The sequence below is a fragment of the Athene noctua genome, chromosome 4 (assembly GCF_965140245.1).
Source record: "Athene noctua chromosome 4, bAthNoc1.hap1.1, whole genome shotgun sequence".
In the NCBI taxonomy this organism is placed as follows: Eukaryota; Metazoa; Chordata; class Aves; order Strigiformes; family Strigidae; genus Athene; species Athene noctua.
The window spans coordinates 19,559,086-19,576,345 of NC_134040.1; the positions used below are offsets into that span (position 1 = coordinate 19,559,086).

The 17,260-nt window shown below is 38.2% G+C and overlaps 1 protein-coding gene across 2 annotated transcripts in view; it reads right to left on the minus strand.

Annotated features, from left to right (window-relative positions):
- Positions 1–10,830: 10,830 nt before the first annotated feature.
- ADGRA3 (adhesion G protein-coupled receptor A3) overlaps positions 10,831–17,260 on the minus strand; it is a 61,113-nt gene continuing 54,683 nt past the window's right edge. For both annotated transcript variants that reach the window (XM_074904602.1, XM_074904603.1), the window contains 3 exons: positions 16,125–16,270; positions 12,612–12,707; positions 10,831–12,411 (listed from right to left, as the gene is read on the minus strand). In XM_074904602.1, coding sequence (XP_074760703.1) covers positions 11,169–12,411; positions 12,612–12,707; positions 16,125–16,270 — 1,485 coding nt within the window. In that variant the 3' untranslated portion in view covers positions 10,831–11,168. The remainder of the gene's footprint in view (positions 12,412–12,611; positions 12,708–16,124; positions 16,271–17,260) is intronic.

The following is a 17,260-nucleotide window of genomic DNA, read 5'->3' on the forward strand; positions in this document are numbered from 1 at the left end:
CAATATAACAAAAATACAAGTTGTGCACACTGTGATTTTGAGAGAAAGCTTTGATTTTCTATACTGTCTGATAACATAAAAATAGCATATGAGGGGTAATTCTGCATTTTTCTGGTATGAACACTGGTGCTTTAACACCAGGGCCAGCTGTTCTCTATAGCTTTAACTTCAGTGTTTTCATATGTGTTTAGGGAATCCTGATTTTTATTGATTGTGAATAGTCTTAATTTATTTAATTGTCTGGCCCAATCCTTAACACATAAGATGCACACGCAAGAGCCAGAAACCACTTACCATAAATCTGGTTCCTAATGCAATCATTATATTGGCCAGGACTGGGCAACCAAAGCTGTTTTCTGTGTCTGGGTTTCATAACTAAACCTTTTAAGTATTTGGAGTTCATTGTTCTCTCACTTCATAGAAGATCAATGAAAGCATCAGAGTAATTTAATAGATTATCTACAAAATAATGCAGTTATTTCTTTGGGAATACATGTACATTGTTGTTCTAATAGGATTTCTATAAGAACCCCAAAAGAAAGACTTTGGGCGTTTGGGTTGGGGACACTGGGTTTTACTGAGCCTTTTAAAAATTATATTGCATCAGGTTCAGAACAGGTGTTCAGGGGTCAGTAGTGCAGGATTTTGAAGAGCTAATAGCAATATAAGGACAGGAAAATTATTATATACTTCTAACACACATTAGAAAAAGTAAAAATAACAAAAGTATTTATTTATGAATGCAGTATTACCTGCTAGTTTTCTGCATTCTCTGTTTCTTATCACAGCTGCACTGTGCTTTCTGTTTTCTCTGCCACCACTATAATTGAAGTAGGCTTTCATTTCTGGAGATGATCTTGAGTGTGCTCTCATTTGGGAACTTTTTCCATTTTAATTTGACTGCAGGCAACTTTGAAAGTCTGCTCCTTATTGAAATCCACGGCAACACTCTCTGTGACTGAAACTGTCTATTGTGACAGGCTTGCACTTCCTCCTTACTGTTCTGCTATTACTCACATTGTTACTTCAGATCATTTATTATTATTACTATGATTATTATTATGTCCCTTCCATATGTTTGTGATGAGTTCCCATTCCTTTATTTTGCCCATATGACTGGTAGAAGTAGCATGTCACTAGCAACGATACAATGTATTTATAACTTTGTCTTAACAATTTTTCTCCTCTATTCTTCCTTCTCAAATCTTCCTCGGATTTTTCAGGCTCTTGAAGTTATTTCTGCAGTCATAGCCTCTTCGGAGGCGTGGGAGGACTGGGAGGCAGAAGGAGCAGCAGACAGCGGAGTCCAGCCCTATTGGCACCAACCAGTCCTCACAGCCTGGGCATAAATTTATAATCTTTCTATGAACCACCTTCTCTTTCACATTTTCTTCTTCCATTCTCATTCCTATTCTCACTTCATCTACCCATTGATGTTCCTTCCTTCCTGCTCACTTTTGTCTTAATAAGTGGGGCACAGTTCTAGGGAATTTTTATCTCCCCACTATCAAACAGAACTGGTTGTAACGCTGCTGAAAGGCTTATGCATTATGTAAATCTGGAAAAAGGAAATGTCACAAAACTTGTAACTTGAAATACACCAACTTTAATCTTGTTCTTGAAGTGAAGAGGGGAATATTTGCATTATTAAAGGCTGGATTTTTTATTTTTTTTTTAATAGCAGGCTTTCTTAAAACAAAGGCTCTACATAGAGAAATAAACATTTTCCCGGTACTCTTTGTTCAATTCTTTGCTCTTCAAAACTACTACATGTAGAATATCGGCTCTCCTGACTTCCTGTATTTTTAGTTGCCCTCCTAGGTCAGAAACTAGCTGTTGTCATTCAAAGACCACAGAAGTAATGGGAAAAAGTGTTGCTGGCTTTTTCCTCTCTGGGCTGTAGGCAGTTCTCTTTCTTTGCACATAGTCACTGAAACTTATATACCTGGATGAAAATAGGAGAGTTGAAACAGGAGTACAGTAGTCGATCTCATGCTCATAGTATTAAAAAAATGGATCAACAATTTTGTTATTGATATCAGATTTCCACTTTCTGTAAGTCATTTGGTTGATATCCTAATGCACTGTTTCTTTATCCTTATGTTTATTGCCCACAGGACAAATAATTTCAAATTAAGTCTGTCTTTAATTCCTCTGTGGTCTGTGAGCTGCCAGCTGATGTGCTAGTAGAGACAGTTCTCCAAGGGACAGCTTTTCCAGAGTGAAAACCAGGCTTGTTACTTGCCACTGTTGTATGTGAGGCTGAGGGGTCGGTTGTGCAGGTTAGGTTTTGGAAAGCAATATGCATTTTCTTCCTGCTGAATTTTTATGTAGTATGGTATTCTGGGTGAGCAATAACTTATGGTTAGCAGATAGCTCTGACTGCCAAGGCTGGATTTGATCATGGCTAGAGTGAGAGCATCGATTCACTGAGATTTTACTTCTCCAGAAACAAGGAGTCAAGGCCTCATTATCACAAGGCACAAAGTACCAGCAGCTCCTCTCCAAAACATCTGCCTGACAGCACCTCAGCTTTGATTTCATGTTACAGAACACGCAGTGGAAATGACAGAGCATGGGGTTGATGTGTGTGCATTAAGAGGCATTTCTTATAGCTTTGTGGTTCTGGACACCTATTCTGCAAGAAATTGAAAAACTTGTCTTGATGTAAAAATACAGCCTAAAAGTAACTTGGATCTTTTCAGCAGGCACAGCTTGAAAAGAAAAACTAATTTCCTTAAGAAGGTTTGTGTCTTTTTTTTTGTTTGTTTGTTTGTTGGTTTTTTTTTTTTTTAATAGAGCTATAAATTTAAAGTTACATTGGCAAGTAGGCATAAATTTAGAATCTGTGTCACGTGGTTTCAGAAATAAAAGGGTTGGGCTTTTTATTTTCTTAAGCGTTCTCCTGTGCATTAAGAATGATGATTTCATATTCTCTTGAGAGGGCTAAGGTGATACTCGTTGAGAAGCAGAAAGCCTAAGGAAATTAACAGGAATAATACAGCAGCTCTTAGAAACACCTCCAGGCAATCTTTTGCATTTCTGATTCAGACTAATAATGATATCATGCTACCACAGAGCCCATTATCTTTACATAGGTGAACAGTTGTCTCAAAGAAAAAATCTTGTGGCCTTGCAGAAATTTGTCATCTCTGCTTTAATTTCAATAATGATAAATAAAGCTTTAAAAATGTTTCCTAGTTAAATAATGTCACCCTGTAGCAAAAGCCAGTACTCCTGGGGGAAAGGGGAGGGGTATGCAGGGGACTTGGGGTGGGCTTCTTGGAGTTTTGCTCATTACAGTACATATCTTTAGGAAAAAAGTATTTTGGGAAATGAAAAAATTAGATGGATCCTGTGAGGAGAGGAAAGATACTTGACATGTGTTGGACAAGCTGAGCTACCAGCTTGCTGAGTTAACAGATGTTACCTGGTAACTTCATGAGGGGGAGGAGAAAAACCCCCGAACAGCTGCCTATTTAAATTGAGTATAACCTGTTTAACAGCAAGGAGGAAATAATTTTATCCCAGTCCTAGGACTGTGGTAATTAGACTGTTCTGAAACAAGATGTTTTGGTAATGCAGATCACCCCTTGGGTAGCTTTGGCCATTAATTGCTGTGGTATTTCTAGCACATAACTTCACTCCAAGTAATTTTTTTGTGACACTCCTGGGTCTGCCTGCCTGTTTTCAGACAAAAGCTTCAAAAATAGGCTGGTAGGGGCTGAATTAGCACCATCAGATCTCTGCAATTAAACTCCACCATTATCACCATGTCTAGACACTAGGCACTCTAAGGGCACCTTAATGCAAGGAGCAGCTTCATCTTTGCCACAGTGAACACATTTTTACCTGTTAAGCAGTATTAAAATTTTGCTCTTGTTCCTTTTGGGATCTGCATCAGAAATCTCTTTGGTTTCCTTGTCTGGGAAGGCTTTTTGGTTGTTTGCCAGCTTGGGTTTGGGGTTTTTGTTTGTTTTTTTGTTGCTTTTCAAACATTGGATTAAAATTCTTCCCATCTCTTTTATCAGAAATACTGGACAGGACTAGGAAATTCTCCTCCAATTCCTAGAGTTTTCCTTTATACATTAGGTTACTTAGGAGTTCATTACAAAACTAATGATCAAGACAGAAGTGGGAACACAAATGTAACAGGGAAAGGGAAATCACACTAGTTGAGCTGGTTATCTTTAATGAATGAAACTTGCCAGGTAGCTCAGTGTTGAAACATTTGGTGAAAACAATTTACATAAAAGAAGGATGAGAAGAAACACATAAACTATAAAACACTTTTGTCAGAGATGGAGACAACAGGGTTCACTTCGCTGTTGGCTACTGAAGGTGACAGGACAGCTACTGAACCATGTACTGGAGAGAACACCTGACATCACATGTCATTGTGCAGCTGATTTCATTTTAGATGGAAAGATGCATTCCTCTGGTAACATAAAACTGTTCTAACTCTATACTGGTCTTTTTAAAAGCTTATTTGCACTGTCTTCAAGGTTCAGAGAAAACTTTAGCTATCAGATAACCAGATGGTGTTACATTATCCTATCCTGTGGAGTAAGTCATCATCAGAGATGTGTCAATATACTGGTGATGGTTCCCACATCCAGATCATCCTTCAGCTGAGAGTTACTGGCCAATTGTGTATGTCACCCCAGCATGGTAGCACTTCAGGGCAGTCTGCTGGGTTGTTCATTATCCACAGGTGGAAGGAACAAAGTACTGGTGATTGCACCTATTTTTGTTTATCAAATATAGGTATTTTTACATCTATGTATTGGGTTTGCATGGCAAGGGATGGGGGAGGATAGGGGTGACTTCTGTGAGAAGCTGTTAGAAGTTTCCCCCATGCCCAGTACAGTCAATGCCAGTCACTTCAAAGATGGAGCTGTCCCTGGCCAAAGCCAAGGCCATCAGTGACAGTGGTAACATTTAAGAAGGGAAAAAACCTGCTGCGCAGCTGCAGCCAGAAGAGAGGAGTGGAAATATGTGAGAGAAACACCTCTGCAGACACCAAGGTCAGTAAAGAAGGAGGGGGAGGAGGTGCTCCAGGCACAGAGCAGAGGTTCCCCTGCAGTCCATGGTGCAGCGCATGGTAAGGTTGACCTACTGCAGCCCATGGTGATCCAGAGTGGAGCAGATCTCCATCTGAAAACCACGGAGGACCCCACATGAGAGCAGGGGGAAACCCGTGCTGTAGCAGGCTCCTGGCAGGACCTGTGAACTCGTGGAGAGAGGAGCCCACGCTGGAGCAGGTTTACTGGCAGGACTTGTGACTCTGAGGGACCCACACTGGAGCAGCCTGTTCACAGGTCTGCACCCCATGGAAAGGATCCACGCTGGAGCAGTTCATGAACAGCTGCAACCTGTGGGAAGAATTCACTTTGGAGAAGTTTGTGGAGGACTGCTTCCTGTGGGAGAGACCTCTTGCAGGAGAAGACTGTGAGGAGTCCTCCCCGTGAGGAGGAAGGAGCATCAGAAACAACATGTGACGAACTGACCACAGCCCCCATTCCCCATCGCCCTGCACTGCTGGGGAGGGGAGGAGGTGGTGAGGTGGTAGAGGAATGGGGAGTGAAGTTAAGCCCAGGAAGAAGGAGGGAAGGGCGGGGGTAAGGTGTTTTTAAGATTTGCTTTTATCTCATCATCTTACTCTGATTAGATTGGTAATAAATTAAACTTATTCTCCAAGTCAAGTCTGTTTTGCCTGTGATGGTAATTGGTGAGTGATCTCTCCCTGTCCTTAACTTGACCTGAGAGCCTTTTATTGTATTTTCTCTCCCCTGTCCAGTTGAGGAGGGGAGTGATGCAAAAGCTTCCACAGGCACTTGGCATCCACACAGGTGGGTGGACCAGGGTCAACCCACCACACCCTACAACTGTAACAAAGATGGCCTTTAAACTATCCTTTTCTGTTTCATACTGAACTCTTCTCACCTGCAAACACTATCTGCCTTGTAGTTATAAAGCCATGATTAAACTCATATAATCATAGAAACATCATCTAGGTTGGAAAATACCTTGAAGACCATCCAGTCCAACCATTAACTTAACAGTGACCATTCCCAACTACACCATATCCCTCAGCACTATGTCGACCCAACTCTTAAACACCTCCAGGGATGGGGACTCCACCACTGCCCTGGGCAGCCCATTCCAACGCCTAACAACCCATTCTGGAAAGATTGATTAATTTTCAAGGACTTCCATCCTCATTGCAGATTGCTGCAGTGATTGAAGGTTGTTTGGGTTTTTTAACTAAAGTCACATTAGACATGTATACAACTGGCTTTGAGAAAGTTGGCAAGCCCCCCCTCTCTGTGCTGACCTTTTTTAGTTGCTTTTGACCGTGTAGAGCCACCCTCCACTTGAGCCAAGATTTGGTCTATGATACAGCGCTGAACCACAACTCCAGCCAGCAGACGAGCCTGGTCAGCAGCACTGGTTTGTCAAGAGCTTTCAGAGGTGGCCAGGTTAGAAAATACCAGGTATACAGCTGCTTTCCTCACTTTTGTACCCAGGGACTGCCATTTTCTACCTGCTTGCATAGAGGCATTTCAGATGCGAGATGGTGTTGGTGGCCTAGTGTTAGAGGTGAAAGTTTGTCATCCTTATGATCTTGCTAATCTAAGTTTTCAAAAGTCTTCCATAAAAACAAACTTTACATCTGTATACATAGATACCACCACTTCATTTCCTCCATCTCCCCAAGTGTCTGTATTCAACCAATCTTAGAACCAGAGAAGTTACATAAATCTAATATAAACTAAACCCAAACTCCTGCAATACAACAGGTCCTCATTTTTGAAAGAGGGGATTAAAAATTCACAGGGTGTTTAAATTAGAAGCTTTCTTCGTGTTTTATAAGTTAATCTTGAACTATAAGAACAATAGCATAGACATCTGTGAGAAATACTATTAATCTCTGCAAGACCTAGAAACTGTGACCCAAAAAACACCAAATAAAACATCCGTCAGTTTGCTCAGGGATACAAAAAAGTAGCAATACATAAGACAACTGCTTCCACAAGCAGCGCAGTGATAACACAGAACTGATCAAAATGGAATAAAGTAAAAACTAAAGAATTTAAAAGTGATTTTTTTTTTTTCTCTTAACACCCAAAATATTTCTTAACCTACAGAAATTTAAAATAAAAGCATTTAAGGTGTTCTGATAACACATTACCTATGAGCCAATAAAGGGAGCTCCTCATTCACTAAAAGGGGAAATCCTTGCACCTCCATGTCTTAATTATACACTCAAGCAATGATTGCTTACATGTCAATTCTGTATGCAGATGTTCATCAAAACAATGAAGTTGTGTTTGAAAATTTATCTTTTTGGTTATGAAAGACACTTTCTTCAAAGATGTCTAATCAAAAGTGACTTATTTTCTGTGTGTTTTAATGCATTCCCTGAGATGACAGTAACAGCACTCTGACATCATACCTTTCTGATACCCTGTATGTGCTGGTGCCACTTGTATTATACACCACGAGGACATCACAGTTGCTGGAGATACTTTCCTCATCTGTTCCATTATAAATGCTCTCAACTTGAGAACTGTCAAGTTTTATTTGCATGATTTAGCATGTATGCCTCATTTCAGTCAACACCTTTTTCTTACTAACCCAATGTTTTTCCCACCTCAGTCCCCCCTGTCCTTAGTATCACCACCAACTTTTTTAGCCATAAACCAGGGTTGTGCTTATAGCCTTCTTCCTCCAACCTGTGATGCTTGCTCTTCAAAGTCTGCTTTTGTCACTATTATGAATGGACAAATATACTGACTTTTACCCCAGTGACTACCAGCGCTAACTACTGCTGTTTCGAGTCTCTACCTGTTTTTGGTAGAAAGCAGTTATCTCATAAAGGGCTGTTCTCACCTCAGTTTGTATTACCTACTCCCCTTTATATATCTGATTAATGATTGTAGCTACTTTCTCACTGTTCCACAAACAGGCAAAAATTAGTTTTGTCTGTGATGTTTTTCTCCACTGGAGGGATTCAGGTGGTTTTTCATGCAATTAATTACAGCTCTGAAAGTAAGCTTGCTTAACCCTATTAAGAAAGACCATATGAAAAAGCCTGAATATTTCCTGTTTCCGATTTCCTTATAACTCCCCATTTTCAGAGACTAATGGCCTGCCTTCTACCTTTTAGTTACATAAATTCTTTCATTTAGGATTCTTCACAAGAAACACAGGAGATGAGCGTATTCTTCAGTGTATGTCAAGACTGTATCTGAGAATAATGTCTTAAGTCTGTTATCATCTGAGCAAAAGCACTTGTTAAAAAGCAAATGTAGCTATGCACATAGCTGTAAGTGAAGTAACATATTTATTAGTGGGATGATCTAATAAATATTTTTAGATTACCCCCCTATATGTACCAAGGCTATTCATAATTTATTACATACTTAGGAAAGAGTTCAAGTTTTAACGAGATTAAAAAAATAAGATGAGCTATCAAGCTATGCAGAAATATCACATATAGAATTAATTTTAAAGACATTTTTAAGATGGGCTTCAAGAAAGACTAAACAGATGTTGAATTCCAAACCTGTGCAAAAGGTGTCAAATAAGCAAGTGGATTCCAAAGGATAACTGATCTCTTCCTTCAGTCCCTGTCATACCTTGTTCAGATAATAAGAAATAATCTACAGACTGTTTTGACATTTTTCCATATTATATATGGATTATATTTTTCTAGATCTGTACTTTTAAAGAAAACACAAAGTAGGCTTAAATTATTTGCATTTGCACATATATTTGTTATAAAAAACCAGCACAGTATATATTACTGATTAAATATAATCTAAAAATAGCTGCATTTGGGGATACAAACTATGTATGGAGGAACCTCAGATATTATCGTGCTGCTATAGTTGTGTAATATTTGACTCAGAGATGAGTGCTTCTCTTAGCACGTGACTTTACACTTACTGTCTGCAATTCGGTTTTCATTCAATCCACCACTAAATTAAGAGACAGACCTGCAGCATTTGGAATGGAATAGGATCAAGTCACCGGTTTTGACTTCTAGGTCCAAAATGTATTTCTGCCACCAAGAGAAACATCTCCCACACACCAAATAACAGCCCACATACAGCTTTTTTTTTTTTTCCAATTTCAAAGCAGTGAGTTAAGATGCTTAAATACCTTTTCAAATAGATTAAAGTGTAAATATTTTACATATATTTGAGATGTTTAGTTTAAATTCTTTTATTCAGTAATACCTATGTATTCCTTTTTCTGAGTGCATACATATGGTAGCTGTAAGGTCTGTTACAGGCTAAAACCTACCTCTCCTGAAGCCAGTAAAAATAGAATAGCAATCACAACTGAGTCATATACTTGTCAAACTGTTGCTTTACAAATTCTTAAATGGCAGCTACTCACAAGAAGCAAAAACAGAACCCAAATCCTAACACCACTGACCTACTGAAGAGGTTTGTACAATGCACTGAGATTAGTTCAGACTATCAAATGGATTAGTAGAAGGTGCAGTAAACCTGAAAAGCAATAATTAAACATACCTGAATGAGTCCTCACACTATGAGTTATTTAACACAACATTTGAGTACTGAGAATGTCAGACCTGTATCTGTATTCGAACAGATATAGTTAACTAGAATATCCAACAAGACTGAATCAGGTAACTAAGCAGTCAAATATATACAATCCGATTCCATTTGTTGCTTAAAAGCTGAGTTGTGGTATCTGTCCTAGATAATACAGACGCATTTTTTGCTATTTAATGCAGGTGCTTTTAGCAAAACAGGTATCAGTACCAGAACCAGGTAAAATTCCAAGCATTACTCTGCAACTACAACCTCCAATTTGTCACATCAGCAGGACGACACAAAATACAATCTTGTTTACATTGAGGTGTCAAAAATTTAAGTAAACTATAATCCTAATTGAAAAATATTCTATAGTATTTCATTTTACATAAAATTTTAACCTTGTCACTTATTTTTGTCATTATACTGCAAATTTACAACTTTTATTGTTCAAGATTTACATTATTGTAAAAGATCACAAGTTTTAGCTATTTCTACTTCAGGATTTTACATGCTTTTTAAAATTGGTAACATCAATACAGCTCTGCTACTGAAACTTTTTTTAGCACAGATGCATTGGAGAATATTATTAGCATTGGAGAATATTATTCTGCAAATTGTCACATACAGGCGAGTAAAAGTGAACTTGCAACTTAAAATGTCAGCTTGTACAGTGACACTGAACTTGAAGACCCTGATTTCTTAACAGATTATCCCACTACTACCTCTGAAAACACCTGCGTTATTATCCTTCCATGCTATTACCACTGAATGAGTTTTCACTGACATGTTCTGATGACTTTTGCAAATTAGCACCTATTGTCTGTGAACATTCTTAAGCATCTTAATTACAAATGATTAAAACAAATTAAAAACCCACCCCAATCAACTAATTATGAGAGCAAAATATATTATCTAGAACACCACCAAGTAAACTAAAACTGTGGAAGTGCATCAAAATAAACCGCAGCCATCTAAAAATACACCTAACTTATGTAGCAAGCATAAGACAGAGATTTTGGAGTGAACAAGTTGCCTGTATACTAAAAATCTCTTTTAAATATACCTTCTTCGTGCCAAACAACTCTAGGCCTTATTCTTATATAACTGAGCTACCTGCATTGTGTATTTCAGACACCAAACATCTTCTTTAGTAATTGAAATTCCTAAATTTCAGATACTGAGGTAGTAAAATCAAGCTGACATTCAGTGCAATAGTCTTTAAAAAAAACAACAAATAAGTGCAACATTAGACTGCTGGGGAAAATACCATTTATTATACATTTAAATACAAATTTGAAATGTGTTGTGGACACATCTGCAGGGTTACAGGTAAAAAATAAAAATGTACAAAGTCACTTTCTGCATCTCTCAAGATTGACGCTTCAAAAAAATTTTCACAAAATACCAAGAGTTCATCTTTGTAAGAACAGCAAAGATAACAACGAACACAATCTTTTGCTTGGCAGAGTCTCTTAGTTCCCTCCCTGCATAAAGTACCTAGAGTTTGTAAACAACCTTTGAAAGCGTTAATAGCTTTAAGGAATGTGTAATCACAGTTCATATGGATTTGTCTCACAATGAATTATAACGCTACACAGTAGTTTCATGTTTCCATAACCCTGTCCTAATATTACCAGTACTGTCTGCAGTGAGCAAGGGTCCATCCTGTCCACTGCTTTTAAGAGGTCCATTCTGAATAGCTAAATTTAGGCCATAAGATTTTTGTTGGTTTTCAAGTTCAACCGCTATTGGTTTCCTTAGAATATCTTTTTTGTTGTTGGTAGCTGCTGTCTTTTCAGTATTTCTGCTACTTTTTGGAAGTGTACTGCAAGCATCACTGCTATCTTGTTGGGACTGGTTATACTGACGTTCTCTATATGCCAAATAGGCTCTTCGGCTCCTTGAATGCCCTTCGCTGTTGCTTTGTCGACTTTTAGGTAAGCCATTTTGCACACTTCCTTCTACACTTGTGGGAACATCATATGCATATTCTCTCAGTACTGCAAGCCTGCTAGCACGATGTCCCTTGCTTCTGTTCTTATGATGCCGACTTGGGTGTCCGTTTGTCCGAAACTGTACCTCTAAGGGAGCTACATGCATTTTGATATCGTTATCCACTGAATGTTCAGTAAGACTGTTATCAAGTTGAGGACCTGTGTTCAATGGCAGAGAAGTAGGGTGGCACTGAGCTGCTGCAGCTTGTAAGTTAGTTAGTTTACAACCTTGAGAAGAATTTTTTAGGCTTGATGCGCTTTTATTTGTGCATGAAGATTCCGCACTACTGTTGGTGCACTTGGGGGCCTCTCCATTGGTTCCACTGGAACTGGAGGGCTGAACATTTACTTGCACTGAATACGTACTCCTTCCAGGGCAGCAAGTCATTATCCAAGCGTGCCTGACATCTTCCCTGTTAACACAATGGTGCACCATAAGAAAGGCACTGAGGCTTAAACATGTTACCCCAAAGAAACAGCTGAAGATCAGGTCCATGGGATAATACAGGGAAACTGACAGAGCTCCAAAGATCCACAGAGCAACATACAAGAGCAAAGTCAGGCCCACTCCCAGCAGCTGTGCTTGAAAACTGTGCTCATTCTCCAAAGCAGATGTGGAAACAAGTGACACCGACAATGAATCTTGATGAGCCAATTCCCCGTGTTCATTGGTGGCCAGACGCTGCTGTTCCTCAACAGGTTCCTTAAGTTCATATCTACGTTCAGGGTGACGTTTTAGTTGTATGAATATGCTGAGAAAATACATACAGTTTATGAAAATTATAAAGCTAGCTGGTCCATAAAATGCTCCTAAACTAGGTTCCCAAGTCATCCAGCAACTGGAAAAGAAACAAATGAAAGAATCAAAATTAACATCTTTTCACAAGCCACATAGGTTAGGCTTTATCAGTTCATATGGTACTTTGAAACGATCTTGGCTGTTACATTTTCTGGAAGAATCAGAATTAATTGCAACAAGTGCTTAGAAAAGCAAACCCATTAAATCTTGTGACAGAGCTCTCAGTTTTATGGTACTTACTAAGGAGCATTAGGTCTGCTACCATAATTTCGGATGTTTGCCGCTGCAGTTATTCCACAAACGATGATAGGGATCCCTCCACCAATAAGGTAGAATCTAAAAAGTAAAGCCAGTATATCAGTGGCTGCTTAATGGCAATGGAGTTTATATAGTCACCATGAAGGAAATGAGACACCTCCAAGAGTCTGGAAATGTGCAAGTTCTTTAAGAAAATCAATAAGGTGAATCAGGTTTGAACTTTGGCAGTATCAATTTCTTTTGAGTTTTCCTCACTACAAATTTTTCCTCCTGTTGCAAACCACCTGTGTCTCGCAGCTGCTCACCTACCTCGCAGGCACTGGACAAAGGTATACGTGATTAGAAGGAAGAAGCAAAAGCTGGCAGTTCAAAGTTTTAAGCTGCTGGAAAAGAATATGGAAACTTAGAAGGAAAATAGGAAGTGGTATATCTCTTGTTCCAGAGACGATCTTGCCTAATAATTATGGACCCTATGCTCAGAAGATCAGCCATAGGAACTCATTTTTTGTGTGTGGAGAGGTTTGGGGTTTGGTGTTGGCTTTATTTATTTTCAATGGACTCTGTAATCTCATAGTATACATCTCTGGCCAAATGAAACAGATCTTTGTGGCAGATTTTACTCTATTTAATCTTTCACTACAAATTACTAAATCCCTGCCTCAAAGATGAACCACTACTCACACAGCAACAGCTAAGTGAAGCTGGTTCTACAAAAGACAAATTGTTACTGGCAGAAGAGTAAAACAATATGGATTGTTTGTAGTTACAGTTCAGTTTGCTATATTGAAGGAACATGTTTGCATTTGACCATATCAAGATATCAAGGACCAACACCAAGAAAAACCCAACCCAAAACCCAACCCAAAACCCAACCCAAAACCCAACCCAAAACCCAACCCAAAACCCAACCCAAAACCCAACCCAAAACCCAACCCAAAACCCAACCCAAAACCCAACCCAAAACCCAACCCGCTTGTGTGTTGTTGTGTCTTAAATCTTCACCAATTCTAAAAAGCACAAATTACAAACCAAAACAATGTGCAACAAGGAGCTGTACAAATGGAATAGTAACTAAAAGACATATGCAAAGTATGCTAGAGAAGATGCAGTAATATTAATATTTTGGGACAGTGCTGTACAAGCTAAAACTTCAGTTAGATAAAAAAAGAGAAAAACAAATCTAATGACAAGAGGCATACAAGAGGTGTTATGATGGTAACAGAAAATACCACCCTGTAAATAGTGAGATGCTATGTTTCTAAGTAGAACATTCACCTAGTATTTGTATTATAGTAATACAAGTATTTGTATTGTTATTTTATCTCATGCTTTACATGGAATTACCCATTATTAAGATCTTCAGCAAGGTGCTTTATAAAGTAGTTCTTTTAATTGAAAAATTTGAAACAGTTTCCTTTTGACTGGAGTCTGCTGAACAAAATACCATTTCTGCATATCAAACTCCTTTTTCTTGTTGTGATTTGCAGCTAAGGACATGTTATTTTTACACCCTCTTCCCTGGCATGGCAATGCAATATATTTGGCATAAAGTTTTTCACAGTTAAGAAAGTCCAACCAGTGCCAAGTGTTGTACTATCTTCTCAGCACGGCTACTGTGAACCACAGCAAATCTCCTCTCTAATGTCTGCAGCTGCTTTCTGAAGAACACCAGATCCATTTCAAAATCTTTACCACCTTGTTTATGACCTGTCACAAGGTTCCATTTGCATTTGAATGATATCATCATCTTCCACAAAATTGTCTTACATGCAGTGAATTTTCCAAAACAAAGCTTATTTACGCTAGAAGGAAAGGGAAAGAAGCTTAACAGGTACGAAAGTCCATCCTCAGAAAATATCTACAGGACATGAAGATCAGTGTAAACATCATGTCTGCCTATTATCTGCAAGGTGGACCTCTTTAAACCCAAAGATCATAAATCAGAATAATTTACATATGGCAAATAAGGAGAAAAATGTGTACCTACATACACTTATCAGGGCTTTTTTTTTTTCCCTGTTCCAAAAGACCCTTTGAATTCTGAAAAGGCATATGAAGAAGAAATATAAACAGGGTGGAGGCAAACAGAGAATCAGCTGTTTTGTCTCTAAAATCAAGAAACAGTGGGCCTGGTAACAGTAGGTGATTAGTTCCGCACAAGCCAGAAACTTTTGCACAAACCTCTTTGCCCTATGCCACGATGGGAAGTTTAAAAGACAACTGAAGAAAAAAAGAAGAAAAAAAAATCTTTCTACAGCTGTTCCATGCAAAAACATCATACCAGTGGCTGAGGAAATTCCTGATCTGCAAGAAGCAGGACATTGAGAAAATCTGAAAAATATGAAGCATATTTGCTCTGTTCTGATACTTGTCTCCAGAGTTACTGCCACTGTCACAGATAAGGTGTCCCAGTCTGAAATGGTATGTACATGTTTATGTCTATGCAGAGCTGAGCCTGTGAGGCTGGTAATTTTACTGCAACATTTTCCAAAGCAAGTACTCCATAATAAATAATAAGCTATAGGGGAAAAAATAAATCAGAACAGATGTTAAAAAGGCTACTCAGTACCCTGCTGGAAGGCATGCAGTTGGTGATAGGCATGATATCCTATAGTGAATACAACAGATTTACTTAAAAATAATAAAGTTAAAGAAAGTAAAGATAGCACTTAAGTGGTAAAAATATTAACTTTCTATCTTCTAACTGATCAGTTAAATATTTCTACATGCTTGTATATAGTACTACAAATTTTAGTTGGTGATACTCAGAAAAGCATTTCTGATATTCTGCAGTCTCTGTACTTTAAATCCAAGCTAAATATTCGCCTATAACTAATCAAAGTTAATCAATTTCTGCCACCTTGTGGAGAATTTCAGCTTAGCAGTTTTTAATTAATATCCAAAGGCTCAGTTAGCTACATGAGAACAAAGTATGTTAATGCTTTCTATTAAAAATATTTCACAGATAATTAGTTTATCCCATTTCAGTGATTTCAGAAATAAAAATTCTAAGAGAAATGCTTCACAAACCTCACTATTTCATTTAATAATGAGTGATCTCTGTTCTTCAAATTATTTGTTAGCAATCTTTGGAAAACATATTAAACTTTATTTATTTAAACTGCAGTGTCTGTTAATTGTGTGATAACACAGTTCTCCAGATTCTTTCTTCTATGATAATTTAATGGGAAGTCTTGCTATCTAAAGTTGTAATCAAAGCCCCAGTGGTGATACTGAAACACTACAGATTTCTTAATTTACAAATCAGGAACACAGCAATGCAGTGGTAATACACTATGACGAATCATTCTTCACCTCATCCTCCTTAGCGTAATGCTGGGGAACAGAAAAATCTGGAAGGGACTTTAAGAACCTGGAAAGAAAAACTTTTATGAAAGGCACTTCACAAAAACAGTAGTGACCTGTTACACTTTTTGGTCAGAATATAAGCATAGCAACCTGGGAAATAATGAGATGCAGAAACAATAGGCTCACCTCAGCATCGGTCTGGGTGGAGGTGGCGGCTCATCCGGATCTTGACATCTTTTTGCTTTTTTGGTCACTTGCTTGTAAATATTACGAGATGTCACCCCCAGCCACAGTACTGTTGCAAGAGTCGAATAATGGAGAATTATCCCAACCTTAGAAAAAGTAAAAATAAAAATAAATGCCCAAACATTTCCTTTCCACCAAGTTTAAAAAAATCAATCATTTAACATGCAACTTGCATAAAGCCTGACTTTTCAAAAGCTCAGTTCAAGAGAAAGAACCCTCCTCTTAGTTTACTATGACTCTTCTAAATGTCAAGTCACTGGGTTTTTCAAAGTGTAAAATATGTTATGCAAACCCATCTTCCTATCAGTTGAGTCTAGAAAGGCTACATAGCTGTAGTTGCCTCTAGTGGAAGGAAAACTTAGTAATGCAGGAAGAACTTTACTGGCCAACATTTTTAAGGTTACATATCAATCACACACATTAGGAAACTGTATTTTACAAGACACAACTTTAAAATGTCTTCTTTTACAGATATTTAAAATGAAACAAGTAAGGGAACCCCAAGCTAATGATATTGTGGCAACTACATAGCAGGTGGCAAAATATAGACAGCTAACATTCATCAGCAATTTTAACATAATGCAAAAAAAAGAAAGTGTCATACTTCAGATATTTCATCAGCCCAAACATTAATGCAAAGTCAGCCTCACAGACTGACTATGCACTACACTTAAGAAAATGGTTGTCTGTCAGATCCTTTTGTACCTGCATTACTTTATAAACTAAACATTGTTTTCTGAAAAGAAGTTCTGGGAATTCCAAAGTCCCTGGGGCTTTGCCAAGGAGAAGGCAGAATCTGGTTGTCTGTATTTCCTTACTTATAAGCCATGAAGTGACTGCGAGAAGTAGGTTTCATATATCCCTTAAATGACAGCACACACGCATGGAAGAGGTGACACTTCAGTTTCTGTTAAGATGACTGGAGATGGGTTTTTAAGTGCAAGTTTCAATCACAAACTTCAAAGCACAACTCTTAAACAATCTATCCATATCACAGAATTTCTCTTGGAGGATTACTGTCTCCAAGAAGTTAGGAAAAAGAGATTACAGTTTGTCAAACTACTCCCCATCACCGT